Raw genomic sequence first — 27,462 nt, 5'->3', positions numbered from 1 at the left:
CGTCTGCCCCAACCACTGCCACCTTTCCTCGTTTGCTTCTTTCTTTCTTTCCTGTCTTACGGCGACTGGCTTTCTGGTTGTGCCGTAGGCACCGGCACCAAAACCTAAACTGTCTCTGATTGCTTTGGTCCAAGCTCTGTTGGACCTGTCCGCTTGCGAAGAGTCGGGCTCCAAGAGCCAAACCTCTGCTCTAGTTACAGAAAATGTCTTGGTTGCTTTCTCTTTCTCGACAGATTCTTAGATTATCTCTCCGACCTCTGCGTGTCCATGAACAAATCGATCCCAGTGACCCAGGAACTGATATGTAAAGCCGTGCTGAATCCAACCAATGCTGACATCCTGATTGAGACCAAGTGAGTGGGGATCCTGGGATTTGAGATACAGACGAGAAAGGGATTTAGGTAGAGAATGCGTGGTTTAGTGGATGCCTGCATTCCTGACTAACAGAACTTAACCCTTTGATTTCTTCAGACCTGGTCTGAAGTCGGATGGGCTGGCATGGGTCTGTCTGAGGCAAAGGTCTTGCATGGGGGAGTTAAGTTTGCTTTTAGAGTGGCCTCCTCTGCACTTGCTTTGCACACTGGTTGAAAACTCGTATGTATTCACCAGCAAGCATTTTGCACACACTTTGCTTTCATTTGAAGAGCTTAAAGTTCTTTAAGTACGATTATCAGTTTTAAAATTTAAAGGAGCTAATTCAATGGTGGTATTAAGACACTGTAGGGCAGAGCTTTTTAAATTATCACTGTTCAAAAAGTGTTTAATGCTGCATAGAAACTTGAGTAATAGTAGTGATTCATTTTTAGCAAGGGAACGGTTTTCCTGGTAATAGGGCCAGTGTTGAAAAAACAAGTCAAAATAAAACCCCAAACTCAATTAGACCCTGAGCTAGTGATTTTATTTTTTCCTCAGGCGTAGCTTAATTTTGGACTCGGTTAATGTGACTTGAGCACTTGGACATCTGCACCTGGATAGTTGTCATGGGGGACCGTCCGTGCATTTAGCAGCATCCCGGGCCTCTGTCCGGTAGATGCCCGTGGTACCCCTCCCACTCCGTTGGGACAAACAGAAATGTGAAAATGTCCACTGACATTGCCACGTGTCTCCTTGAGAACGGGCAGGGCAAACAGAATCACCCTGTTTGAGAACCACTGGGATGAAGTATATGAAGAAGTTAATGTTTGGCTCTTTGCGATTCTGCCATCGGGGAGAAAAATGGTTTTCTTTTTATCTTTATGCTGAAGGTGAAACTAGATTTCAGTATATTGCTACCGTTGATCCAGCACAAGCAAGCATTTCAACGTAGTGAGTTTTCCCTCTTCCTCTTGTTTTCTAGGTTGGTTCTTTCTCGTTTTGAATTTGAGGGTGTTTCTACTGGAGAGAATGCTCTGGAGGCAGGAGAGGATGAAGAGGAGGTGTGGCTCTTCTGGAGGGACAGCAGCAAGGAGATTCGCAGCAAGAGCGTCAGGGAACTGGCCCAGGATGCCAAAGAAGGACAAAAGGAAGACCGAGACGTTCTCAGCTACTACAGGTGACTGCGAGTCCCTCCGGGCTCAGTTGGGGATGCCCTGAAAAGAAGTGAGGGGGAGTTTATTGCTTGTTTGTCGATGGCTCCAAGGAACCACAAGCTGTCACCTGTCTAGCAAATGCTGTGTATTTTAGGAGTTGGGAGTGTAAGGTTTCATTGATACTTCCTAGTAAATTGATTTCCGGATGTGGCCAGGTCGACAGAAGAGTGAGTGCGTGTATCAGCCCCCTTGTTACCGCTTCCCCTTGGCAGCACAGGACGTTGTATGCGTATTGTAGTAGTTAGGAGTCAGACTCTATGGTCAGAGTGCTTGGGGTCAAATCCTGACCTTCCTACATAGTAGGTTTTTTACTTTGGTCAAGTTATACACCTCTGCATGCCCCAGTTCCTTTATTTGCAAAATAGAGACCATAGTGCCAACCTCCTAGAACTTTTGCAGACAGAGCTAGGAAATGAGTGTGTGTATTGACACATATATGCATATTTATATACACGCACACATATATCTATTTCTGTATCTGTCTGTACTAATATATAATGAAACCGTGAGTGCATGTCAATACTTCAGTTCCATTCCAACACCCGTGGGGTTATTGCATCCTTCCCCTTTCCATGTGCATAACTCCGCCCTGCAACAGAGAAACCTGGCTGGCCGTTGCCCTGGTGTGTAGCCGTTTGCTCACTGTCCACCTCTGCTGCTCACCTCCTTCAGCCCCAGCGTCTCCCCAGTCCCAGCTTTAAGACCTGCTGGCCCTGCCACCTCAGGGAAGGCAACGGAGAGGAAAAGGGGGGAGGGGAGAGCCAATAAAAATTTTTCAAAGAAAAGAGAAGATGGCAAAGTGCTCATGGGATTTTTTAGTAAGTACAACTTTGCGGTTACGGCAGTCTGTTACCTCCTGCATTCCCTTCTACTCTCTCCCATTCGTGCCTGTGGTGCATACCCTTCCGCGTTCTCGGTGTGTTCATATTTTACTACGTTAGGATGCATTCATAACAAGTACAGAGTACATTGCCTGTTCCTAAAATGAATGTAAATGGTGCTGTACTCTCCCATTCTGAAGCCTGCCTGCTTGATTCTGTATTGCTTCTGAAAGGTGTTCGTGTTCATGGAGGTAGACCTATTTGTCTAATTTTGACAGCCGAGTGGTATTCCATTTTATGATGCCACGTTTTCATTGCTCTTTGATATCCCATTGTATGCCACAGTTTAGCTTTTCATGTCAGGGAACGTCCTTATTCAGAAGTGTGCATAGGGGTAAGAGTTTCCATTTCATATCAGGAGTGGAATTGTTGAGTTGGCGAGGATGGGTATTGTAACGTCACTCAGCAGTCCTAGATCAGATACTTTGGCGTACACCCCCACCAGTTGTAGAATAGAACTTTGTTTCTCCTGGTCTTTGCTAATTCTGAAATGTGGTGCTTTTTAATCTTCGTTAATTTTATAAGCATGAAATAGAATCCTATTTTAATTTGCACTCACTGGTATCTAGTGAGATTGAGACTATTTTCAACTCACGGTATTGATAACAAATAGGATCTTACATCAGAAGCCAGTATTTGCCACTTTGGAAGCTAGTGGCTTGCTTATTTCATATGAGACGTTGTTTACTCTTCTAATGTTTGATATGTCTTCTCCTGAGCATGAATGAGAAAGTGTGCTTCCCTGGTCCGGTATGGAAGGTGACAAAGATCACATGTCGTTGGGTGAGGAAGAAAGATAAAACATTTTGAGGAGTCCTCTACTTGGCACATCATGTTTTTCATGTAGAAGTCAAAGAGTAGGCTTATATGAGATAAGATCCTAAGAGTATTAGAAAATTTTCTGATTAGACTCAGCATGGGAGATATCTTTAACATTTCCTACGTGGTCTTTATAAACAGTATAAAAAAGAGCTGAAGAAGCAGACAGCCATTTTAGATGTAACATTTCCCCCCATTTATGTCATAAAATAAACAAGGGGAAATTGGAATCAAGTAGTCACGTAATTACTCCCAACCCAGCAGGGTGGACACGTATGACTAGTGGTGTAGTTTGACCTGTTCCTTTGTGGGCCTGGTACAGAAGCCATTTAAGCATGTCGATGTCTAAGTACAGGTGGCCAGATGTCACTCCTGTGAAAGTTGGGCATATCCGGACTGTCCTGCTGTGTGTTCCATTCATCGTCAACGATTTCTGATTTCTTCATGTAACTTTACCTTTCTCCAGGTATCAGTTGAACCTTTTTGCTAGGATGTGTCTAGACCGCCAGTACCTGGCCATCAATGAAATATCAGGCCAGCTGGATGTCGATCTCATTCTCCGCTGCATGTCTGACGAGAACCTGCCCTATGATCTGAGGGCGTCCTTCTGCCGTCTCATGCTTCATATGCACGTGGACCGAGATCCCCAGGAACAAGTCACTCCCGTGAAATACGCCCGCCTGTGGTCTGAGATTCCCTCGGAGATCGCCATTGATGAGTGAGCCTGGCTCCTTCTCCCTGCCAAGACCTCATGTTACTTTAAAACCTCATAATGTTTTATGTCACGGTAGACAAACCACTTATGGTCAGGTTAAGTCTAGTTAAATCATAGAAGCAAGGTGAAGTCTTTTTTGTTTTTCTCCATTAAACTTAAAAAGTGAGTGGCAAATACTACTTTCGTTTGAAGAATGCCAAAGATGGCATGATTATATTTTCTATATCTTGTCCCTTTTTTTTAATTCAACAAATATTTGTCTCTACTTTGTGTCGGCCTTAAGTAATGTATCAGTGAACAAGCCAGAGCACTATCTCTACACTAGTGGGGAAAAGGGATACAAACAAGATAAATGATTTCCTATCTTGATGATAGGTGCTAAGGAGGAAAAAATAAAGTAAGCACAGAGGGTGGGATACGAGGTGTTGGGGAGGGCTTCTTGGCTTTGTGGTTGGAGCAGCTGGGGAAGGCCTACCCGTGAAGATCTTGAAATTTGATTTCCTTTTATTTCTCCTTTTCTTTTAGCTATGATAGTAGCGGAACTTCCAAAGATGAAATTAAGGAGAGGTTTGCACAGACCATGGAATTTGTGGAGGAGTACTTAAGAGATGTGGTTTGTCAGAGGTTTCCTTTCTCTGATAAGGAGAAAAATAAGCTTACCTTTGAGGTAACCCATGGTGAAATAAGTGATCTATGTGTTTTATCTACGTTTCGTTGGTCGTTTTTCTATTGGGTAAATAGAAAATATTTTAGCATGTGGTGATTTCTATCGTGAGACTCTGATTTTGTAATAAAAAGGAATTCAGTTCAATTTTGTTCCAAAATAAAATAGAACTATTACCAGTCACTTGGCTTAATGGTAGTAAAGTTCTTAGAAGAAGTACCCAGGATGAATTGTATCATGTAAAATGATAAAATATTAGGTATACTCTGTATATTATATTAAAAACCGCAGGAAAGAAACAGAGTATGCTTGGGCTCTGTCACAGATTAAGCATTTGAGGTACGTAAATCCCGTTACCTTTGAGTTGAAATGTTTCTCTTTGAGACCACCTTTCCTTGTGAGGAGTTCTGTTCCTGAGCACTGCAATATTGTTATCTGCCTTCTCTTTGGCTATCACGCGGCTGGCGCTGTATTATCTTTGGGAAGCTCCACAGACACATGATTCGGTCAGTTGTTGATTAACTAGTTATTGAAATACGTCAGTAGCTTTGCAGTTTTTTGTTTCTTATTTTTTCATCTTATGAAACAAAATGAAATTTGATCAGAAATGGCAAGCAAAGTATATGCTTTCTCTTACCATAACAAGGGTCAGAATTAGTCATTTATCAGCTAGTCAACATAAAACTGAAGGGTACAGTTTATTTAATACCATCTCTCTCTCTCTTTTGTTTTCATATAATAGGTTGTAAATTTAGCTAGGAATCTCATATACTTTGGTTTCTACAACTTCTCTGACCTTCTACGATTAACCAAAATCCTCCTGGCCATACTGGACTGCGTGCACGTGACGACCATCTTTCCCATTAGCAAGATGGCGAAAGGAGAAGAGAATAAAGGTAAGAACGTTGCGGCAAAGTAGAGGAGTGGGATTTGCTGGCACCCACACACCTGGGATGCGTTCTCCCAGCCTCTCCCCTTGCTACTCTTGTCATGTGTTTCCCTGTGAGGTCCTGTCCTTTCCTTGTCCTTTTCTTCTGGATTTTTCATTATAGACATTCTCCCCCCCCCCTTTTTTTTTTAATTATTTGAGAGAACAAGAGCAGAGATAGAGCACACACAAGCTGGGGGGAAGGGGAGAGGTAGAAGGAGAAACAGACTCCCCGCTGAGCAGGGAGCCTGATGCAGGGCTTGATCTCAGGACCCTGGGATCATGACCTGAGCCGAAGGCAGATGCTTAACTGACTGAGTCACCCAGACGCCCCCATTTTGGACATTAAAAAAAAAAATGCAAAGCTGAAAGAATAGCACAGCAGACACTTTTAGATCACAACTTTGGGTCCTTGATTATTCACGTTTTGCTCGATTTCCTTTAGATTTATGTATGAATCTGTGTATCTGTTTTGCCAAAGCATTTGAGAGTTATCTGACAAATTGAATGCTTATCTCTGAAGAACACATGTCCTGTTCGATGTGTTCTGAGGCATTTAATGACATTAGCATATGATGAAATAGAATCCATACTTGTATTTCCAATCTGTGACTAGGAAAATCTGCCTTTGTATGTGTATTTTTTCCTCTGTTTTAGGGTCAGAGTGGGCACGTGCTAGGTACTCAGTCTGGAAAATTGTTGAACTTGTCTCTACAGCTAGAAGAGAAAAAGTACATCTCCTTACCTTCCGCTGTCTGTCAGGTCCTGTGCTCAGTCATTTCACATATTTTTCACCATGTCATCCTCTGACTGAGCGCCTTTATTCTCATTTTAGAGATGAAGAAACTGAGCCTCAGAGGTAATCCAGTGTACTCGAGTGTTAGTGGCAGCACTTGGTTTGTGCCTTCTTAACTCCTGTACCCCTAATCTTTTTTTTTTTTATTTTTTTTTAAAGATTTGATTTATTTGACAGAGATAGAGACAGCCAGCGAGAGAGGGAACACAAGCAGGGGGAGTGGGAGAGGAAGAAGCAGGCCCATAGCAGAAGAGCCTGATGTGGGGCTCGATCCCAGATCGCCAGGATCACGCCCTGAGCCGAAGGCAGACGCTCAACCGCTGTGCCACCCAGGCACCCCCCTGTACCCCTAATCTTGTGCATAGTAACAAGTGTGTGCTAGGTGACCAGGAAAATTTGGCAGGTGAATTAATACACAGAAATGCCCTTTGGGGATTTCAAAGCCCATGTATTTTCCGCTACTCCTGAGTCCCCAAATTTTTGATGCGTATTAACCTTTTCCAGTTCCTAGGGTCCTGAGAATGTGTCGGAACAGGGACGTGTTAAATAATATGTCTCGAGCCTGTGCCCCCTGCCAGGCACCTGAGAGTACTCTCCCAGAATGTTGTCATGACTGAGGTCTGTCCTGGCCCTTCCTAGGCAGTAACGTAATGCGGTCCATCCACGGGGTTGGAGAGCTGATGACCCAGGTGGTGCTCCGGGGAGGAGGCTTTTTGCCCATGACTCCCATGGCTGCTGCCCCTGAGGGCAATGTGAAACAGGCAGAACCAGAGAAGGAGGACATCATGGTCATGGACACCAAGTTGAAGATCATTGAAATACTCCAGGTAACCGTCAGCCAGAGGTGGAGGGGAATGTATTCACAGGGCTACCATTTGGATCTTGTCCCTGCTTTTATGAAGCCCTAGACTTTCTGGGGAGAGACTGGAGATAAGTTCTTAGCTCATTATTAAGTGCCGTGTATGAATCAGCTGTCTTCATCCTTCTGTCATCTCATACCCCTCCCCAATGTGCCCTTGTCCCTCCAGCCATGACAAAACTTCCTGTGGTTACCTTAGTTTTTCATAATCCTTGCCCTCTATGTCTTCACCCAAGCTAATTCACTTAGTTAACCTTCTGCATAAAGCTGGATTCCTTGCTTATTGTTCACAGCTAGTTTAAGGTTCCTTTAACTTGGCAGCACCTGCCTCCTTCCCTCCCTTCCTTTTTCATTCATTTATTCAACAAATATTTATTGAAACTGATTCTGTGCCAAGTACTTTAAGCATCGGAGGTCCAGCACTGAACAACATAGATTGAATTCCTGCTTCTAAAGCGCCTACATTTCGGTAGGAGTCCTGGGCATATTGAACAACAGGTATACTGTGTCAGATAGTGGTAAGTGCTAAGGATGCTAAAATAAAAAGGAGGGTCAGGATGGTTTGGAGGCCACCAGGGGGTGGGGATCAGGGATACTGTTTTTGATGGGGTTGTCAGACAAGGCCTCTCTAGTAAGGCGACGTGATCGGAGACCCGAAGGAAGTGAGGAAGCGAGCACGTGGTATCTAGGAAGTCTCTGAGGCAGAGGGAATAACTGAGAAGAACCTGAGGTGGGAGTATACTTGGCAAGTTTTGGAATAGGTTGGGTTCAAGAGGGAACGGAAGAAGATGAATCGAGGGGAGTAAGGACAAACAACTCTTTTGAGTGGATTTGCTATAAACTGCACAGAGAAATGGGGAGGTACCTGAAGGGTGATTGTTGGTCACTGCAAGTTTTTTTGTAATATATTTTTTTAAGCTGGGAGTTTCCAGCAAGTGTGTATGTGGAATGGAATGGTCAGCTAGGGAGGGACAAGTTGTTGACATAGGAGAGAGCAGATAGTTGTGGGAGTGAAGACCTTGCATGGGCAAAAGGAGGTATGGGAGCCAGTCTCCTGGAGACAGGGATTGGTCTTAGGTATGAGGACCCTCCTGATCTCCCGACAGTCTGTGTTTTCCTCATTCTGCTTGTAGGTCCTTTGCTCCTTCATGAAAAGAATACTGTTCCCATTTTTCCCTTTATCTCATGTTGCCTACTGCCAACCCCAGAACACGTAGTAAGTGATTATCAATGTTTATAGACTTAAGAATTTGTATTTGGAGTCTGAAATCATATTTTATCAATAGTTTGAAAGCATTCACGAGAACCCTCAAATAGTTAAGACCACAGAGAATGACTCAGAAGGAACCTCATTGAATTCTTCCCTAACCAAAAGTTGAGAAGGACTGCTTAGGCTATGGCTCATGCGTCCCAAGTACGTTGGTGTCGTGACTGTGGATCAGCAGTGATGTAGCGTAACACTTGACACCTTCACATCTTCTCATGTCATCATCCTAGAAGAGTTGGTCGGTGGAGTCATTGTTTCAACAAATACCTATTGAGTCCCCATCATATGCAAGGCACTTTGCTGGGCACTAGGAGGAATGCACAGATGATTTGGACAGAGACTATAGCCATAAGAGACTCACAGTGTAATGAGAAAATAAGGAAATGAAACTCCGAAGAAAGTGTTCTCCTGGGACACAGGGGTGGGTCATGTGCTCTCATTTAGTAAGCACCAGAGAAGGTTTTTACAGAGGAGGTAGGATTTCATCTGCTCTTTTAAGCCTGGACAGGATTTATAGAATAGAAACAAAGGGACATCCTGAAGTCCCCTTGAACTTGGAGCATATTGAACCAGGGCATAACATCACACGGGCCAGTAGCAACTCCCCTTGGGCAGAGACCTAGAGAGTATGGAACGGGGGTTGTTAGAAAGAAGGTTGGAAATGAGGACCAGGCCAGGTTCTAGAGAGCTCTGGGTGCCTAAAGTGTTAGGACTTTTTTCTGTTGTGAGCCTTTGAAGATTTTTATACAGGGGACTGACATAAGAATAAACACCTTTGAGAGGTGAATGTGGTGATGGCAAGGCAGGAGATAAGGGGAATGTGAGCAGGGGTAGGTGATAGTCAGGAGAGATTCAGGAGAGGTGGTGGAGGTGGAACCAATAGGACTTCGTCTCTGATTAGATGTGTGTATCAGGGAAGGAGGAGTTGATGTTCCTGAGACTGACTGAGGTTGAGAAAACCCGGGGAGGACTGACATTGTTTTGTACGATACTGAGTTTGAAACTCTGGGAAGACCCCCAATGGGATGTCCAGTAGTCAGTAAGAAACAAAGACCAAGAGCTTAGAGGGTAAGCCAAGGTAGTGTCTCAGTCTGGGAGAAGTGACAGCCCTGGGATTGGGTAAGGTCACCAAGAGGGCTAGGCAGAGACAAGGAGAGAGTGGAAGGGAGAATGTCACTGAGGTCCTCAAATGATGCCAAGTGGTTGATTTTTTTTTTTTTTTTTTTTTTTTTTTTTTTTTTTGGTGCTAGCAATAATCAGGGAAAAAGTAACCTTGCTTCAGAGTAGAAGGCAAAGGAAAATTGGAAGTGAATGAAGAGGGAACCCAAGGGTTGGTATATAAATCAAAGGAAACCATCTGAAATGAGAAATATGGACCAAGCTAATTTCTAGTAGTAAAAACGTATTTTTCCTCTGTTAATTCTTTTAAATTAAAAGCAGCCAACTTCACCCTTCTCAGGGCCCACAATTGGCATTTACTACTTGCCGAAGTAATGTTTTATAGAGGATGGAATAGGGAGTGAGTGATTTATTGTTCCAGTTATTAAATTAATTGTCGGAATGCTGGTGTTTGCACTAGAAACTAAGGTGCTATGGACAGACTTGATATACCCCATGGAAGTCTGTCGTTAAAGTAATTGTTGAAATCTAAGCCAAATATTTGGCTCACTTAGTGCTTAAGGTAATTGATGCAACAGATACCAGGCCCAGCTAGAGTGCAGTGGCTTGGCAAAGTGTTACAGGTGGTATGCTAATGTAACCAATCTGTTTCCATTTCCACTTGAATCTTTAGTTTATTTTGAATGTGAGGTTGGATTATAGGATCTCCTGCCTCCTGTGTATATTCAAGCGAGAGTTTGATGAAAGCAATTCCCAGACTTCGGAAACATCCTCCGGAAACAGCAGCCAAGAGGGGCCAAGTAATGTACCAGGTTAGTGATTCCACAGTGGGATTTCAGCCATGGAATGGGGTGTGGGTCTAATAAAAACTAGGATTCCAACAGTACATTCTGCAGAAGGGGTAAAATATGAATATTTTGAAGACTATTGTAATTGAGAATGAAATCCTGGGAGTTAACCTTTTTGAGCAGAGGAATAATTGAAAGAGTTTTGATCTCTTCTGGGTTAGGGCTTGTTTCCTTCCGTCGTGGAGTGTCTTAGTCATAAGAGAGCTGAGGGTTGTAGTGTTGTGGCTACATGAGATGCCAAAAAAACCAAACAAAACCCTCTGAGAAAATGTGTTGTCCACTAGCAACTTTTCTTCATGACGGAAGTTTTTCCCTGCCCAGGAAATAGTGATGACGGGTCCGGGGGAAGGTGGTGATGGACACGATCCCACCTGTCAAGGCCTGAGCTTCCTTGGCGTGAGGTCCTCACTCTGCTCCACTAAGGGGGCTGTGAGTGGGTAGAAAACTGGCAGGAATGTGGAGCAGTGCACACCAGAGCCGCTGGATAGTGTGATCTGGGTTATCCTGGCTCCACAGCTTCACAAGATAAGATTCTAGAAGACTTGAGATTCCCCTAGGGGCAGGACAAGGCTATTTCTGGGAAAGTTCATCAACAGTCTGGTTTTTTAGACCTTTCTACATCTGAAGCTATGTTCTCTGACTTTTCAGGTACTCTTGACTTTGAACACATTGAAGAGCAAGCAGAAGGCATCTTTGGAGGAAGGAAAGTATATTTTTAGCGTTCAGTTTTGTAGGTGGTTCTGAGATTGGGAAGCCTCCTTTTGTGTAGCTCTAAAAGGCTTTTCCTTCATTTTTCTAGGAAACAATTAGTCTTTGGGTTGAGGTTATTTTGTGGTTCTCTTTGTAACCTTTAGTGCTCAGGTCAGAATGATACTAGTTGGCTCTGCCTGTGTGTGTGTGTGTGTTCATGTATTTCCTGCCTGGATAGAAGGAATATAAGTAGGTTTCCCCAAATACACGTATCAAAAAGATGTTTTTTTAATGGTGCAAAATAGGGTTGAAAGAAGGAGGGGATTGAAAACAAAGTGAGGTTAGCAAGATCATGTGTTTCTGCTGCTGGTGGGCTGCCATCTTTGTCCCTGAGCTCTTTAGAGACCGTGCAACAACAACAAAAGAAACATCCATTGTCCCTAACATTAGATGAATGTATGATCCCGTTTTTAAAACATCAGATTTCTCAATGTTGACTTAAAACATTATGAGACTCAAATACCTACAAGACTCGAGTAACCACAAGCTCATATAAATACTCCTTGCACATAGTCCTTTTTAAAATTTTTATTTATTTATTTATTTTAAAGCAACCAAAAGCATTCATTTGGGGTCTTAGGGATTGCAGTCCGGGGAACACAGAGTAGACGGAAACTGATGGAAATCTAAAGTGTGCTCCGAATTGCCAGTAGGGAATGAAGGCTTACAGAGGCAAAAACCACAAGATTACATAAATTGTTCTAGAAGAATTATGCTGGCAGAATTAAACTGGCTATCTAATACAGAATTGAGTGTTTAGTTAGCAACTGTTGCATTATCTCTATTTCATAGTTCTTTTCTTTTAGAGATTTTCTTTATTTGAGAGAGAGAGAGAGCGGGAGAGGGAGAAGCAGACTCCCCACTGAGCAGGGAGTCTGACACGGAGCTCAAGGCCGGGACCCTGGGGTCATGATCTGGGCCAAAGGCAGACGCTTAACCAACTGAGCCACCCAGGTGCCCCCACATAGTTCTTTTCATACACATACTTGGTTTAATTATCTATTGCTGTGTAACAAACTACTACAGATATTTAGTGGCTTGAAAAGCTAATCTTTTTATTGCTTCTCACAATTAAGTGGGTTGACTGGGGCTAAGCTGGATGTCTCATCTGCTGGTCACTGTTCAGTCTCTTGGGGCCAGCACATCCCAGGTTCTTTACTCACATTTCTGGCTCCTTGGTAGGAATATCGGTAAGGCTGGGACCTCTCTTTCTCCCTCGCCTCCTTTCTCTCTACACGTGACTGTCTTAGGCTTCTTTGTAGCATGGTGACTGGCTCTAAGCGCAAAGATCGCAACAGGATAGGTCAACAGTGTACAACACTAATCGAGCCGCTGCTTGTATCATGTTGCTAATATCCTATTGGTCAGAGCAAATCACATGGCTGAGCCCCGTGTCAGTGTGGGAGGGGCCTCCATAAGGATGTCTATACCAGGAAGGTCTCTTTTGTTGGGGGGCCACCAACGGTAGCTGTCTGCCTCAGTGCTTACAATGTAAAACCTGTGAAATTTGAATTAGCCATATTATTTACTATGATGAAAGATGTTTTTTCTGAAACAGAGTATGTTGAGTTCAGCATGATGACACTCCCGTGTGCTCTTTTGATCTCAACTTTCCCATCATTTTCTAACACTGAACAGCAGTGATACTATCTTCACAGCTTTTTGGAGCACGTAGCACGAATAGAGTATTTTCCTGTGAAATCCTCTGTGTGCTTTTCTTGCTAACCTGCAAGCATGGAGGTCTCACCATTTGGCATTCACGTGATTGTAAATGCAATGTAGGCACTGACATAACCACGGAGTGGCGGTGCTCAGTTATGCAGCGGTCTGCCATCTGATCCAGGACATGCTTATTAATTTTTTTTTTAAAGATTTTATGTATTTATTTGACAGACAGCCAGTGAGAGAGGGAACACAGCAGGGGGAGCGTGAGAGGAAGAAGCAGGCTCCCAGCAGAGGAGCCTGATGTGGGGCTCGATCCCGGAACGCCGGGATCACGCCCTGAGCCGAAGGCAGACGCTTAACGACTGCGCCACCCAGGCGCCCCTAATTTTTTCATTAAATAAATGGCACACAGTGATAATAATACTGAGATAACCCCTGACAGCTGGCTAATGAACCTCAGTTTGAGCACACTGCGTCACCATGGTTCGTGGCCACACTCCTCGAAGTGCAGACCGCTTGCTACCAGCTTGTGACATGAGAAGCACAGAACATGGGAATGATCACTGGGTCACTTCTGTGGCATGTTGACACTGCCACATCCACATGACACTGCCACATCCACATGCGTGGTCAGAGGACCTGGGACAGACCAAGACATCAGTTAGTTGTAGAGTAAAAGAAAAAGCAAGTGGTCCTTTACCACAGGTACTTTGGTAGGCACTGAATTGCAGCACCTTAAATAAAAAATAAACTCCTGGTTTAGGAGAAACACAACTGCGTGCAGTTCTCCACCCATAGATGAGGCCCAGCAGAAGAACACTCAAATTGAGGAGTTGGGAATCTGGATAAAAAAACCAGGTCCTGTCACTGTGGGAAGGTAGGGACTATGCTTTAAAATTGGGCAGTGTTGAGATCTTCATTGTCCCCTCACCTTACAATGTAGTTGAAGTCAAAGCAGGATTGTGTTATTACAGGACTTATTAATACTCAAGTCCCCTGGGGTCGACTACGGGGTTAGAACTCTGGTGGGTGTGTCTGGGTCCGAGTGCATGAGAGAAGGGCGTCTGTGGCTCATCTGGCCTTTCCCCTTCCACGCACTCCTTCAGTGAGGAGAACACCCCCCTGGACTTGGATGACCACGGCGGCAGAACCTTCCTCCGAGTCTTGCTGCATTTGACGATGCACGACTACCCACCCCTGGTGTCAGGGGCCCTGCAGCTTCTCTTCCGGCACTTCAGTCAGAGGCAGGAGGTCCTGCAGGCCTTCAAACAGGTAGCTGGAGGTGCCATTCGTGTGTGTGCATGCACGCGCGCGTGTGTGTGTGTGTGTGTGTGTGGTGCTGGTGCTGGTGCTGGTGGTGTCGACTTTCTAAGAGTCTGTTGTGGGCCACTGACACTTTGTATTTGTTCAGGTCCAGCTGCTTGTTACCAGCCAAGATGTCGACAACTACAAACAGATCAAACAAGACTTGGATCAGCTGCGATCCATCGTGGAAAAGTCGGAGCTCTGGGTGTACAAAGGGCAGGGCCCTGACGAGGCCATGGATGGAGCCTCTGGTGAAAATGAACATAAGAAAACAGAGGTGGGTGGAGCGCAGGTCACGCTACTGCAGCAGATGGATGGGCTCCTTAACAAGGGAACATCCTCCTCTGGTTTTAGGTAAAAGTACAGATTGTAGGATGAGCTTTATTCTCAAGAGATCTGCTTGTTCAGTAGCCAAAGTAACAGCCGTTCTCCTAGGAGATAAGCTGCAAAATGGAAGTTTAGCTGCTTCTTCTGTGTTACCTTGGACCGTGGGAGATAGACCGTTGAGTGAATGAGCACCCGATTTCCCTCGCAGACCCACCTGGGAAAGAGCCTATTCTCAGCGCGCTGGCCCCCCATCCTCTCCCACATCAGTGGAACCATGTCAATCAGAATGGGTTGGGCCGAAACCCAGCACGACTATAGGAAAACTGCCAAACTCTCATTGTTTCCTAAATGCTGATGCCAACCCGAGCAAACACACTATTGCCCAAGGGCCGAACTAACCACACTTACGTTTACTTTGGTCCCTAGGAGGGGAATAACAAGTCACAAAAGCATGAGAGCACCAGCAGCTACAACTATAGGGTGGTAAAAGAGGTAAGCGGCCCTCCCGCCTTCTTCCTTCTTTATTAATTCTCCTGGGAGCCACAGTGGGTGAGAGTCGAGTTGAAGGTGCAAACACTTCAGCTCTTTTCTTCATGTAAAGTTTCGCTGGGAGCAAGAAGCTCGCAGAGATTACATACATGGGTTTTAGGGTCAGATCAGCCCTACAGAATCATCTTCTGCCACTTTTTTTTTTGTGTGTGTGTCCTCAGTTTTCTCACTTTTTATAAGTGCAGGTAGCGCCTGTATTTCTGAAGGTTTATAATTGACCAAAGAATTAATGGATACTATTGTCAAGGCTCTGTCTCGGTGTCTGGCCCACAGTGTCCCCCAGTGAGGGCTCTAGTTCTTTAGAAGTCTTTGCCTAAGGTGCTTCAGAGTTGGGAGGTTGGGAGCTTTGTGGGTTTTACCCCCAGAGCAAACTCTTCCCAAGGGCCTGGCAATGATGCTGAGCCTCGACATTTTAGGAGATCTTTCTGAAACCGTCCCTCTTTCGGTTGAAGTCCTAGTCCACTGCACACTCTGAAAGGGCATGTTCTTAGCCACGTGGAGATTCGCTTTGAGGGACAATACATAGGGATCCTACATATTAGAGCACAGTATCCCTCGTTTTGGTTGTTTTAATATGCTGTGATCACTTCTGCCTCCCTGCCCGCGACCAGCGCCTACGCTTTCTTTCTCAGTTGTGCTTCCTAGTTTTCAGAGGTTGATTTCTTTCATTTTTTTCAAAAAAAATTTTTTTCTGGCTATATCGAGGTATAATTGACCCCCCAAAATTGTAACCTCGCTAAAGCATGACACGCCGTAATTTGATAGATACACTGTGAAATGGTGACCGCAGTCAAGTGAATTAGCACATCCAACCCCCTCTTCTGAGGCGGGTGAGAACACGTCGGATTAACTCTCAGCAGACTTCACACGTCCATACACCGTCATTGGCTGTTGTCACCGTGCTGTTCATGGAGCCGAGGTGGTGGTCAGAGGTACACGCTTGGGCTCTTTCTTTCGGACAGATTCTGATTCGGCTGAGCAAACTCTGTGTTCAGGAGAGCGCGTCGGTGAGGAAGAGCAGGAAGCAGCAGCAGCGCCTGCTGCGGAACATGGGCGCGCACGCCGTGGTGCTGGAGCTGCTGCAGATTCCCTACGAGAAGGTGAGCGGGGCCCCCCCCCGGGGCTGCTGCTCCCCTAAACCTTCCCGTTCGGTATCGTCGGTGAAGCCATGAAGCCGATGGGATGACCATGAATACAAGGCACTTGTAGGTCGCTCGTATGAAACAGACAGAGCGTCATAAAATTGAATCACCCGTAACCTGCCTCCAGTTTTAAGATTCTAAGCAAGAGTCCGTGGATTCTCGCCTTGCTCCCACTCCACGCTGGATGCCAAGGGTGGATAGACAGAGCTCTGTCTGCCATGGGCTTGTGCTCAACAGTGGCCTCTGCTAATGCCCTCGGGCAGTGTAAGCCCTACAGGTTACTAAACGCACGTGGGAACGCCCACTTTGGAGGTCCTCCGTAGTGTGCTGACATCAGGCCGAGTATTTGTATCTATCATTTACTTGGCTCTAAGTCTTCTTTTCGGTCATTAGAAGTGACACTGTCCCAACGTTTGTCATTGACAGTGATAGAATTTAGGGAAGTAGGATAATAGCGCCTGGCACTGTGCAGCCTGATGGGACATCTGCAAAAGCGTCCATTCGCTTCCAAAATCCAGGGCAGTTGTCATGGTGTTCCCACTTGACAGATGAGGAGACTGAGGCTTCGGGAAGTTTAGAGTCCCAGGGCAGGGACTTCTGTGTCTTGAGTTTCCCAGTGACTGCCGGAGAAACTTGCTGGTGACGAGTTGCCTGAAGAAGGCTTACCGCTCGTGCTTGCCGAGGGCCAGGCACTGCACTCAGTCATTTTCATGCACTAGCTCATTTCATCCCTAAGACAGCACATGAGACAGGTCGTACTTTTAGTAGCCCCACTTTAGATGAGAGGGCTGGTGCCAGAGGTTCAATACCTTGCCTACACGGCCCAGCACCACTAGCAGAGCCAGCTCTGCCCAGTGTGGAGCCCGGGTCTTGTGTGCCGTACCTGCTGCCCTGTGCTCAGGGAAGTTCTCGGCAGAGGCCACCACCACAGTCATGAGGACCATGGGATTCCGGCTCATCAAGCCTTTCAGTAGCTGCAAATAAAGTATAAGCTTAATCCCTCTAATAGGCCAGGAACTTAACTAACTTGAAATGAATATAATTGTGCATGTCATCCAAACTTGGCTGACATTTAGGCTAGAACCAGCAAGCTCATTTACCTTGCTATGTGCAAAGAATGTGAGGAGGCAGTTTGCTGGCCTTACTTCTGCCTCATAATATCACCAGTTTCCTTAAACAAAGACATGCCTTCGTGGAGTAGTATTAACGTAACAAATAGGGAACCTGATGTAGTTGGAATTGGTGGCAGAACGTGTGTGTGTGTGTGTGTGTGTGTGTGTGTGTGTGTGTGTGTCTGTTACTGAATGAGTGTAGATGTCCCAGTGTGGGAGAACAGTGGAGGAATTCCTACAGATACTCTCTTGTTATGTGATGTCTTTATTTTTTATTTTTTTTTAAAGATTTTACTTATTTATTTGACAGAGAGAGAGACAGCCAGCGAGAAAGGGAGCACAAGCAGAGGGAGTGGGAGAGGAAGAAGCAGGCTCCCAGCAGAGGAGCCTGATGTGGGGCTCAATCCCAGAATGTGGGGATCACGCCCTGAGCCAAAGGCAGATGCTTAATGACAGAGCCACCCAGGCGCCCCTATGTGATGTCTTTAAAGCTGATGTATCTTATAAAAATCCATTTCAAACGATAAAGTCATTAGTTTCTATGAGCCCAGCAGATTCTTTTAGCTGAAGAAGTGAAGGAGTGCAGAACTGTTTGAGATTACGGTTGTCACCCAGCGGTGTCTCTCTGTCCCAAGGCCTCTGATTTCTTAGAACTGGAAGGCATGCCACTTTCTCTGTTAATGGGAGACAAATGTAATACTCTGTTGTATGGAGATTTGCTATTAGTGTACTCTTAACATCACCCATGTTTGATTGTTAAGGCTGGTAGCCCAGATTCCTTCTGTTAGCTGTTCTGACAGATGTGTCCTGTTTTCTCCCAGGATTATTATCTAGACCAGGGTGAGCAAACTGCAGACATGAACCAAATCCAGCCTACCACCTGTTTTTATTAGCATATTAGCTAAGAATGATTGTTCCATTTTTAAATAGTTACATTCTTAGTGGTACCTGCATAATGTCCTCTCTTTTGCTTTTCTTTTTTTTTTAAGATTTTATTTATTTATTTGACAGAGAGACAGCCAGCCAGTGAGAGAGGGAACACAAGCAGGGGGAGTGGGAGAGGAAGAAGCAGGCTTCCCGCCGAGCAGGGAGCCCAATGCGGGGTTCAATCCCGGGACCCTGAGATCATGACCTGAGCCGAACGCAGATGCTTAACGGCTGAGCCACCCAGGCGCCCCCTCTCTTTTGCTTTTTGACCCACAAAGCCTAAAGTATCTGTCTGACCCTTGGTCTAGACCAGAGCCAGTAGCTAACGTTGATTATGTGATAACTATCTAAGCACTGGACATGGATTTTGTCACTTCATCTTCATGACAACCATATGAAGTGTGCATTACCTCCATTTTGCAGATGAGGAGACGGAGGCCCTGCACTGTTAAATCACTTGCCTGACGTCACACAGCTACTGAGTGGTAGATCTGGCGTAAGAACTAAGCAGTCAGGTTTCGGGCCTGGCTTCCTAACTGCTAGGCTCTCTGGCCTCTGAAAAGAGGTGATATAAGTGAGAAGACTTAGGGAGGTTACCGGGGGCTAAACGAATAGGAGGGATGTTTCCATATCATTCTCCTTTCCTTTTTACTGTGTTAAAGGTTTGTTTGTTTAGAATTGGATAAAATGGCAGTAGGGTTTAATCAACTGTCTTCTCATGGGGCATCTAACACTTTACAAACACTCAGTATGTGTTTTTACTGTAGGAAATGAGAGTCACATAACCAGCTGTGTGAAATGCCTGGGGCAGGTATTATTCCCATTTTGCAGATGGGAAGACTAACTCTTGGGTTAAATGCTGAGGCTGAGGTGACAAGGAAAGGATTGCAGCAGGTATATTTGCCCAAATTTATAATCTAAAGAGATCACTCATTTATGGAACATAAGAAGTAGGAAGATCGGTAGGAGAAGAAAGGGAAGAAGAAAAGGGGGGTAAACAGAAGGGGGAATGAAGCATGAGAGACTGTGGACTCTGGGAAACAAACTGAGGGCTTCAGAGGGGAGGGGGGTGGAGGAATGGGATAGGCTGGTGATGGGTAGTAAGGAGGGCACGTATTGCATGGTGCACTGGGTGTTATATGCAAGTAATGAATTATGGAACTTTACATCAAAAACTAGGGATGTACTGTATGGTGACTAACATAATATAATAAAAAAATTTATTAAAAAATAAAAATAAAAAAAAATAGAGATTTCTACTCTAACATGTTATCTCCTGCCAAAAGCTAATGTATACATATGTTAGGCAGATTAAAAAGGGTGAGCCCGAGAGCTGGGGCAGTGTGGGCTCAGCACCAGTGATGCAGTCAGCCTCTGCTCCGCTGTCACTCTGTTCTCAGAAATGGGGGGTTCAGAAATTTGGGGCATTGGTAGAAAGGGGAATCCAGAGGCTTCCTCTCAGCTTCTACTCTGTATTGCATTTTTCCTGAATAATTCTTTTTGTATCTGCCCACAGCTAGTGGAAGAGAATATAAGACAATTGAATAACTTACTGACTTCTTTGCAGTGTCAGCAATATAGCACCCCAGTATTTTCACACGACAGGCCCTCAGCAAGCACCTCCAGAACCCCACTAGGCAGGTGATGGACGTGTCATAGGACTGGGTCTCCTGGCCTAGAGATAGGTGCTGTCACCTGCTGACCTTCTCTTGTCCACAGCATAGCTCTGGTTTCAACCTATTTTTCATCTACCTCCACCCACACAGGCTGAAGATACCAAGATGCAGGAGATAATGAGGCTGGCTCATGAATTCCTGCAGAATTTCTGTGCAGGCAACCAGCAGAATCAAGCCTTGCTACACAAGCATATAAACCTGTTTCTCAACCCAGGGGTAAGACTTCAGGCCTATCTGGAACTCTGTGAGGGGAGGGCATGAAGCAGTAAGAGGAACAGCTTGTTCTTTTGCTGTTGTGACCACGGGGACTTATCATGCAACATTCATTCCAAGGGGAACATTAGGACCAACTTTTAGGAGGACGTAAATACTCCCCATCATTTTAGAGGAGAAGGCAGGGAAAGGGAGGAGGTAGTAGGGGAAGGTAAGATGTATTTATATTTTTTCTTAACATTCTTTATTACATCATATTTTAGCCCTAGAGAGTTGCTCATTCTCACTCTCCAGCCACATCCTCCTGAGGTCATGCGTAAAGTTTTCTGTGTACATAATATAATATATAATACATTAGATACATACAAATATATATTCGTATAAAACATAACTGTGTTATATTTTAGTTTGTCAGATATGTTTTGAAAGTATGTATTCTGTATTTTTTTTAAAGAAAAATGGTGACACACTCTACACTTTATTTTATATTATGCTTTTATTTTTTTTTTAAGATTTTATTTATTTATTTGACAGAGATAGAGACAGCCAGCGAGAGAGGGAACACAAGCAGGGGGAGTGGGAGAGGAAGAAGCAGGCTCCCAGTGGAGGAGCCTGATGTGGGGCTCGATCCCACAACGCTGGGGTCACACCCTGAGCCGAAGGCAGACGCTTAACCGCTGTGCCACCCAGGAGCCCCACATTATGCTTTTTTCACTTAATACATGATGGCTGTCTTTGCAAGTCACAGATATATAAATTTTTTGCTCTTTTGATGAGAATTTGTGATGGCTACATGGTGTTCCATAGTATGGCTCTAACTTTTTAAAAACCATTCTCATATTAGTAGACATCTAGGCAATGTCTAATTGTTGGCTTTGTAAATAATTCTACAAAGGACATCCTTGTAAATACACGCACACTCACACATTCATTAGTCCACTAGAGCTTTGGAGGAGAAGGGTTGATAGGCTGAGGGGTAATACTCCCTCTTTGTTATGTACGGGGAAAGAAAAGACAAAAGATAAAAAGTTCAAAACCTCCTACCTCACACCAAACATAGAACTTAATCACTTAATAACTCTGGGTAAAAAATAGAAAATAAATCTTCTAGAAGATAACATGAAAATATCTTAATGACCTAGTGGAAAGCAAAGTTTTCTTACACAGTATACAAACAGGACTAATTATAAAGGAAAATATCAATAAACCAGACTTCTTTAAAAAACTTCTATTCACTAAATGACATCATTAAGATCACCCAGAAGCAAACCAGAGAGAAGGAGAGGACATTTGCATTGCATGTGTCCAATAAAGAACTCCTATCCAGAATATATAACCAACTCAAAAAAGTCGGTAAGGAAAAGGACAACCCACTTTTAAAAATGGGCCAAAAAAAAAAAAATTAAAATGAAATCATCCATAGAAGAAATCCAGGCAGCCAGTAAATGGGACAAGGTGATCATCAAAGAAGTATAAATTAAGTAAGATTTGCACAACAAAGTATGACTAAAACCAAAGAGACCAACAACACTGTAAATCGGCAAGGGTATGGAAAAGCTCTAGTGTAGAATGGAAGTTGTTAACATCTTTTGAAAGCTGTTGGCAAGTACTTTCTCAAGCCAAGTGTTTATACTTCGCAACACAGCAATTCCACTCTTGGGTGTAAACCCAACAGAAATGCAAGTATAATAAAGTTTAGCAGAAGACACGTTCAGAAATGCTCAGAGCAGCACTATTTGTGCTAAGTCTAGTGTTACTACTTGCCATTAAAACCAGATACACCCCCAAACGCCCATCAGCAGTAGAATAGATAAGCACATTGTGGTTTATTCGTGCCATGAAACATACATAGCAGTGACCGCGAACAAAGTACTGATACACGCAACAACAAGTTGACAGCACCGCAAATGTACTATTGAGCAAAAGAAACCAGACAGGAGAGCGTACGTGAGGCTCAACAGTGGGCAAAAGGAATCTGTGGTTGCAGAAATCAAAACGAGTTAATTTGGGTGGTGAGGCATTTCGTTTCTTGATCTGGGTGCTGGGGTTTCCTGTGTAGTTCATTGAGCTGAAGTCTAGTGATTTGTTTCCCTTCCCGTGTGTTTATCATGATTGAAAAAGAAGGCAGTACAGAAGCGAGAGAGGAGAAAGGGCTCTTCGTGGGTTTAAATGCTTCTCTCTGTGTGCTTTGGTAGACTCTCTTTCTCGCGTTGTACTCTGCTCTAGCCGCCTTTTGACCGTTTCCCTGTGCTCCTGCCCTCACTCTTGTGCCAGATCCTGGAGGCGGTCACCATGCAGCACATCTTCATGAACAATTTCCAGCTCTGCAGTGAGATCAATGAGCGGGTTGTCCAGCACTTTGTTCACTGCATTGAGACTCACGGTCGAAACGTCCAGTACATAAAATTCTTACAGACGATCGTCAAGGCAGAAGGGAAATTCATCAAAAAGTGCCAAGACATGGTCATGGCTGAGGTGACAGCTGTTTATTTCTATATACCTTCATCTCGTGTTCCATACAAATTTTTAAATTATTGCTAACTGTACGAACTGACACCTTCTCCTGGAGCCACATAAACAAACAAAACGTATTGTGGCTTGTGTGAGAGAGAGTGTGTTTGTGAGCTTAAATTGTATATATAGGTGAGAGTCTGATCAGATTTTTCATAGCAGTGAATCTATTTATTTTAAGGCAGTTTGGCTCAGATTCTTCTGAGAGGGGGAAAAAATAGGAATATTGACCCCAGATTACAATGAATAGAGATTAAGTGTAGATAGAAACTAGTGAGCCAGAACAGCCTACATTCCTGTGGATTATATGACCTTTTCCTTAATTATTCACTTAACTAGCTAGAAAAATTGTTGCTTGCTGATTCATGGGAAGAAGCTGGTCAGGGGAACTGGGGCAAAGGCCCACTGGGTTCTCTGTGGGAAGTCAGTGCCCCATGGGATGCTGTCTGACCAGGAAGGCCCTCTCCTACACCTGTGATTCAGATCTACTCAGTTGAATCTTTCCATCTGTTGAAAAAATGAAACCTCAAGTAAATCCACCTAACACTTGGATTTATAATCCCATCTAATAAAAAACATAGGATTCCAGTGGAAAGTAGTGTCGTGTAATTAAAAGAATTGACTTCCTGGGCTGTGAATGTAGGCTACACTACTTTACAGGCAGTGTGACCTGATGACTTCCCCAACCCTCAGCGTGCCTTCCTATAAAATGAAGGCGCCGTGGTATTCCGCTGAGAAGCTGACATGCCAACTCAGCGAAATAATGGTGACAATAATAGCTAACATTTATCGGAAGCCTGCCATACCCTAGTCACGGTTCTAAGCAATTTACATATAATCATTTATTTAATCTACATGACACAGCATCATGAGTTAGGTATCATCTTTGTCCTCAATTTTACAATCATAACTGAGGCACAATGAGGTTAGGTAATCCTCGTGAGGGGTTTATCATGGTATCTGGCACCTAATTAGAGCTTATAAAGGTGAGCTGTTATTATGCAAATATTATTGACTATATTTATTTTGACTTCTGTGCCATCCCTTTGTGGCTCTTCTGTATTTCTTGTAGTGCTAAAACTGATTTACTCTTAAGTAGATTCATGAGAAGTCCCACACTGTCCTGGAGACAAGTTATAAGTAGGAATGCCTTGATTTTTTGACGAGTATTGAAAGGAAGGTGTATCTTAGTGAGAAGTGGATAATTGGTAATTTTGAAGAGAGAAGGCAGTATGTGAAAGAGTTGTAAGAGGGATACAACTTTTCAAGCATAAAAAAATGGAAACATTTTTAAAAAGAAAAATCATAGCCTACATATTAGGTTTGGAAATCCAAGTGCAAGCTTGCAATCTACATTTCCACTGGATACATGAATGTTGGTCTGCAGACTTTCTCTTCCCTTGATAGTTTATTAAGGCCACTGAGATACCCCTGTATCTGTCGATTAAAATTCTGAAGATTTTCAGTTGTTGATTAATAGAAATGAATGAAATTTAGATGAATTTAGTAATATAGCTGAGACTGGTTTGGGAAAGCAAATGCTGACAGAACATCTCTCTTTCTCTGCGAGTGGATATTTTTTAAATGGTGTCCCCACCTCCGCAAGCTTGTAATATAAACAAGCCCTGTTCTTTGTATAGCTGGTTAATTCGGGAGAGGACGTCCTCGTGTTCTACAACGACAGAGCCTCTTTCCAGACCCTGATCCAGATGATGAGGTCAGAGCGGGACCGGATGGACGAGAACAGCCCTCTCATGTACCACATCCACCTGGTGGAGCTCTTGGCCGTGTGCACCGAGGGCAAGAACGTCTACACAGAGATAAAGTGCAACTCTCTGCTCCCACTGGATGACATTGTCCGCGTCGTGACCCACGAGGACTGCATCCCCGAGGTGAGCGAGCCATTCTCATGCCTCTGCACGTGGCGTGTGGAGCTGTGGCCAGCCCACACGAGACCTCACGGTGCTGAGACCTGCAGCTCATTTCACAGTGAGATCTCAGTTGGTGGAAACATTTTCTCAAATGCCGATTTTGTGGGGGGCTGGTGGCGGTGTTAGTCTTTCCTGCTCTCTCCTTGAGAACCTTGGAAATCTGCTTCTATGCCTCCTTCTTGGAAACTAATAATTCAGCCTGTTGAGCAAAGAGGGTTTTTGAATTCCCTTTGAATGAATGTCCGAAAACTGAGATTGAATGGGTTGAGATAAGGTTCCTGTGCACGTAAGACCTGTTCTGCAAGTTTATTCTTTAAAATGAGAATTTGCATTGTAAAAATAATGAATGACAATTATAAAATACTGAGGAACTACAGGCAAGCAGTAGGCAAATCAAAATAATCTCTAACTCCACCACCCATAGTAAATACCTGTAAGATTTTGGAAATGATTCCTTCCAAGCTGCCCGTTTTCTTGTTCAGATATGTTGGCTAGTAACAAAAACAACAACAAAAACAGTGGGTCATTCGGAATGTAGTTTGCCTTTGTATTTTTAAAATACATACTATTTATATCTTAACTAAATATACATATATTTATAGCATATGTAGTATGTATCACATATATATACTATTATGTTTTCAGATGATTTTTTTGAAAAGTTAATACATTTTGAAAAGTTCAAATAGCAAAGACTATAAAGGAGTAAACTACGAAAAACCTCCTAATCTGTCCCCTCCCACTCCACAAAAAATCATTTATTATGTTCTTGTACATTGTCTAGAATTCTGCATATAAACAAATGTAAATATTCTTCATTCCCCCACTGCCTCTTTTTTTTTTTTTTTAAACACAAAAGGTGACATCCTGGGTATACTTTTCCTCTTCTCACATCAGTCCATAAAGAGATTGCACATTCCTTTTTTATAGTTATATAAAAATTTTATTGTATGGATGTACTGTAATTTCCCTGCATGGCTGTGCAACTGGCTTATGCGAATATAATGAGACAATAGTAACTGGTGATTCTAATGAAGGAGGAAGAGACAAGATTGCATTTTTCTCACAGCTTGTCCACACAGCACTTTCTCAGACTTTTGGACTCATTCATCTGATAGGTGAAGATCATGTTCTGACATAGTTTTGATTTTCATTTCTCTTATTCCATGTATACCAAATCGGTTTTTCAGAAAAGTCTGTTTCTGTCCTCAGGTTAAAATTGCGTACATTAACTTCCTCAATCACTGCTATGTGGATACTGAGGTGGAAATGAAGGAGATTTACACCAGCAATCATATGTGGAAATTGTTTGAGAATTTCCTTGTGGACATCTGCAGGGTAAGGCTTTCTGGAACCGAGCGGTCGAGTGGAAGTGTGTATGTACGTGTGTGTCTGGACATCTTTATGCAGGCATAAGGGAAATATCTGCATAATTTCAACTTGTTAATGTGTGGCACAGGGAGGCAAATATGGCTCTTATCCTCGCATGTGTCTCATTTCTTTTTACCTTTTACTCCCAGATGAGAATAGATTTTAGTATAATCATGTGTCAGGGAAGATGGATTATTTCTGTTTTTCATTTCATCCTTTATGGATTGATCTGTGAATAATAATCTGAGACATATTAAAATCACATTTAAAAGTTTTCTTTTCCTTGATGGTATTTCTCCTTGAAGGACACCTTCCTGAGCTTAAGCATTTCTCTCCTTCAGTCTGGTGTTTGCCTCTGCTTTCCTAACCCAGCCGTTGGGCTGGCCTTCATACTCTTGATTCAGTTTTGCTCCAAGCTTACCATTGATCCTAAGGCTGCAAGACTTACCACCTAACAGGGCACACCGTAGATCCGCGAGGAGTTTTGTGGTGGTGGATTTGGGGGAGGGGTGCCAGTAACCGAGAGAGAATAATTGTAAAATGAATCTTAATTTTGGAAATGTCGTGTTAAAAAGAAACGTGAATTGTAGAGTCCTAGACTGTGATAATTTCTGCTTGATGGTACAGTCACCAGTGTAAGACAAGGAACCTACAAGAACTTCTTTTCTTCCTAATCTAGTTTATTTAATAATACTCAGGTATTGGTATCACAGACATATATATGTTTTTTAAATCTCAAATTCCTCCTAGTCTTTTAATCCCATAAATCTAGGTTTTTTTTAGAGATTGGGATGGAAGGCCTGTTTTATTTTTATTTTATTTTGTCTTATTTTTTTTAAGTAGGCTCTACACCCAGTGTGGAGCCCAATGTGGGACTTGAACTCATGACATAAGCTGAGATCAAGAGTCAGAGGCTTAACTGACCGAGCCACCCAGGCATCCCTGCTTTGTTTTGTGTTTTCTTTTTTAATGGGGGCTAAGCAAAGTTTTCTGTAAAGGACCAGATATTAACTTTGTTCAGCTTTGTGGGCCATCTGGTCTCTATCACAACTATTCAACTCTGCCCTGGTAGTTTGAAAGCAGCCATGACAATATGTAATCATGTGGGCATGGCTGCATTCCAATAAAACTTTATTTATAAAAGCAGCCACCAACCCTTAACTTTGCTGACCTTTACATTACATTATTCAGAAATGTAAAATCAGTTGCTAATTTCATTCTTTGAATTTGTCTACAAACTGCTCGGCATTAAGCTTAGAACATGGTGGTTAGTTAATAAAACTTGATTCTTTTTTGCCCTTCATAAATTTTTATGATAAGCAATGTTAATGTCTCAAACTGTAGGACTAATGAATTTGGTAATAAAAACTTGATTTTTAAAAAAGTATTTTCTAAACCTTTCCCTCTAAATGTCTAGTCTTATTTTAGCGCAAAATTAAATAGAATGCAAGTAAAATCTGAAGTCTCTCCTCACCCCAAAACTTAGAGTCCATGGGGGCGCCTGGGTGGCTCAGTCGTT

At 43.5% G+C, this 27,462-nt stretch overlaps 1 protein-coding gene across 1 annotated transcript in view; it reads left to right on the top strand.

The window, feature by feature from the left end:
* The window catches only part of ITPR1 (inositol 1,4,5-trisphosphate receptor type 1), a 322,384-nt gene that overhangs the window by 154,465 nt on the left and 140,457 nt on the right, over positions 1–27,462 (top strand). The window contains exons 19-34 of the mRNA XM_040628531.1: positions 234–353; positions 1,337–1,531; positions 3,735–3,986; positions 4,509–4,650; positions 5,390–5,543; positions 7,011–7,198; positions 10,290–10,428; positions 11,113–11,171; positions 13,990–14,151; positions 14,291–14,461; positions 14,938–15,003; positions 16,023–16,160; positions 20,008–20,133; positions 22,405–22,605; positions 24,282–24,533; positions 25,785–25,910. Coding sequence (XP_040484465.1) covers positions 234–353; positions 1,337–1,531; positions 3,735–3,986; positions 4,509–4,650; positions 5,390–5,543; positions 7,011–7,198; positions 10,290–10,428; positions 11,113–11,171; positions 13,990–14,151; positions 14,291–14,461; positions 14,938–15,003; positions 16,023–16,160; positions 20,008–20,133; positions 22,405–22,605; positions 24,282–24,533; positions 25,785–25,910 — 2,491 coding nt within the window. The remainder of the gene's footprint in view (positions 1–233; positions 354–1,336; positions 1,532–3,734; positions 3,987–4,508; positions 4,651–5,389; positions 5,544–7,010; positions 7,199–10,289; positions 10,429–11,112; positions 11,172–13,989; positions 14,152–14,290; positions 14,462–14,937; positions 15,004–16,022; positions 16,161–20,007; positions 20,134–22,404; positions 22,606–24,281; positions 24,534–25,784; positions 25,911–27,462) is intronic.

Source organism: Ursus maritimus, unplaced genomic scaffold (assembly GCF_017311325.1).
Source record: "Ursus maritimus isolate PB19 unplaced genomic scaffold, ASM1731132v1 scaffold_14, whole genome shotgun sequence".
In the NCBI taxonomy this organism is placed as follows: Eukaryota; Metazoa; Chordata; class Mammalia; order Carnivora; family Ursidae; genus Ursus; species Ursus maritimus.
The sequence above is the reverse complement of the archived record's forward strand: the minus strand, read 5'-3'. Positions and strand labels throughout refer to the sequence as shown.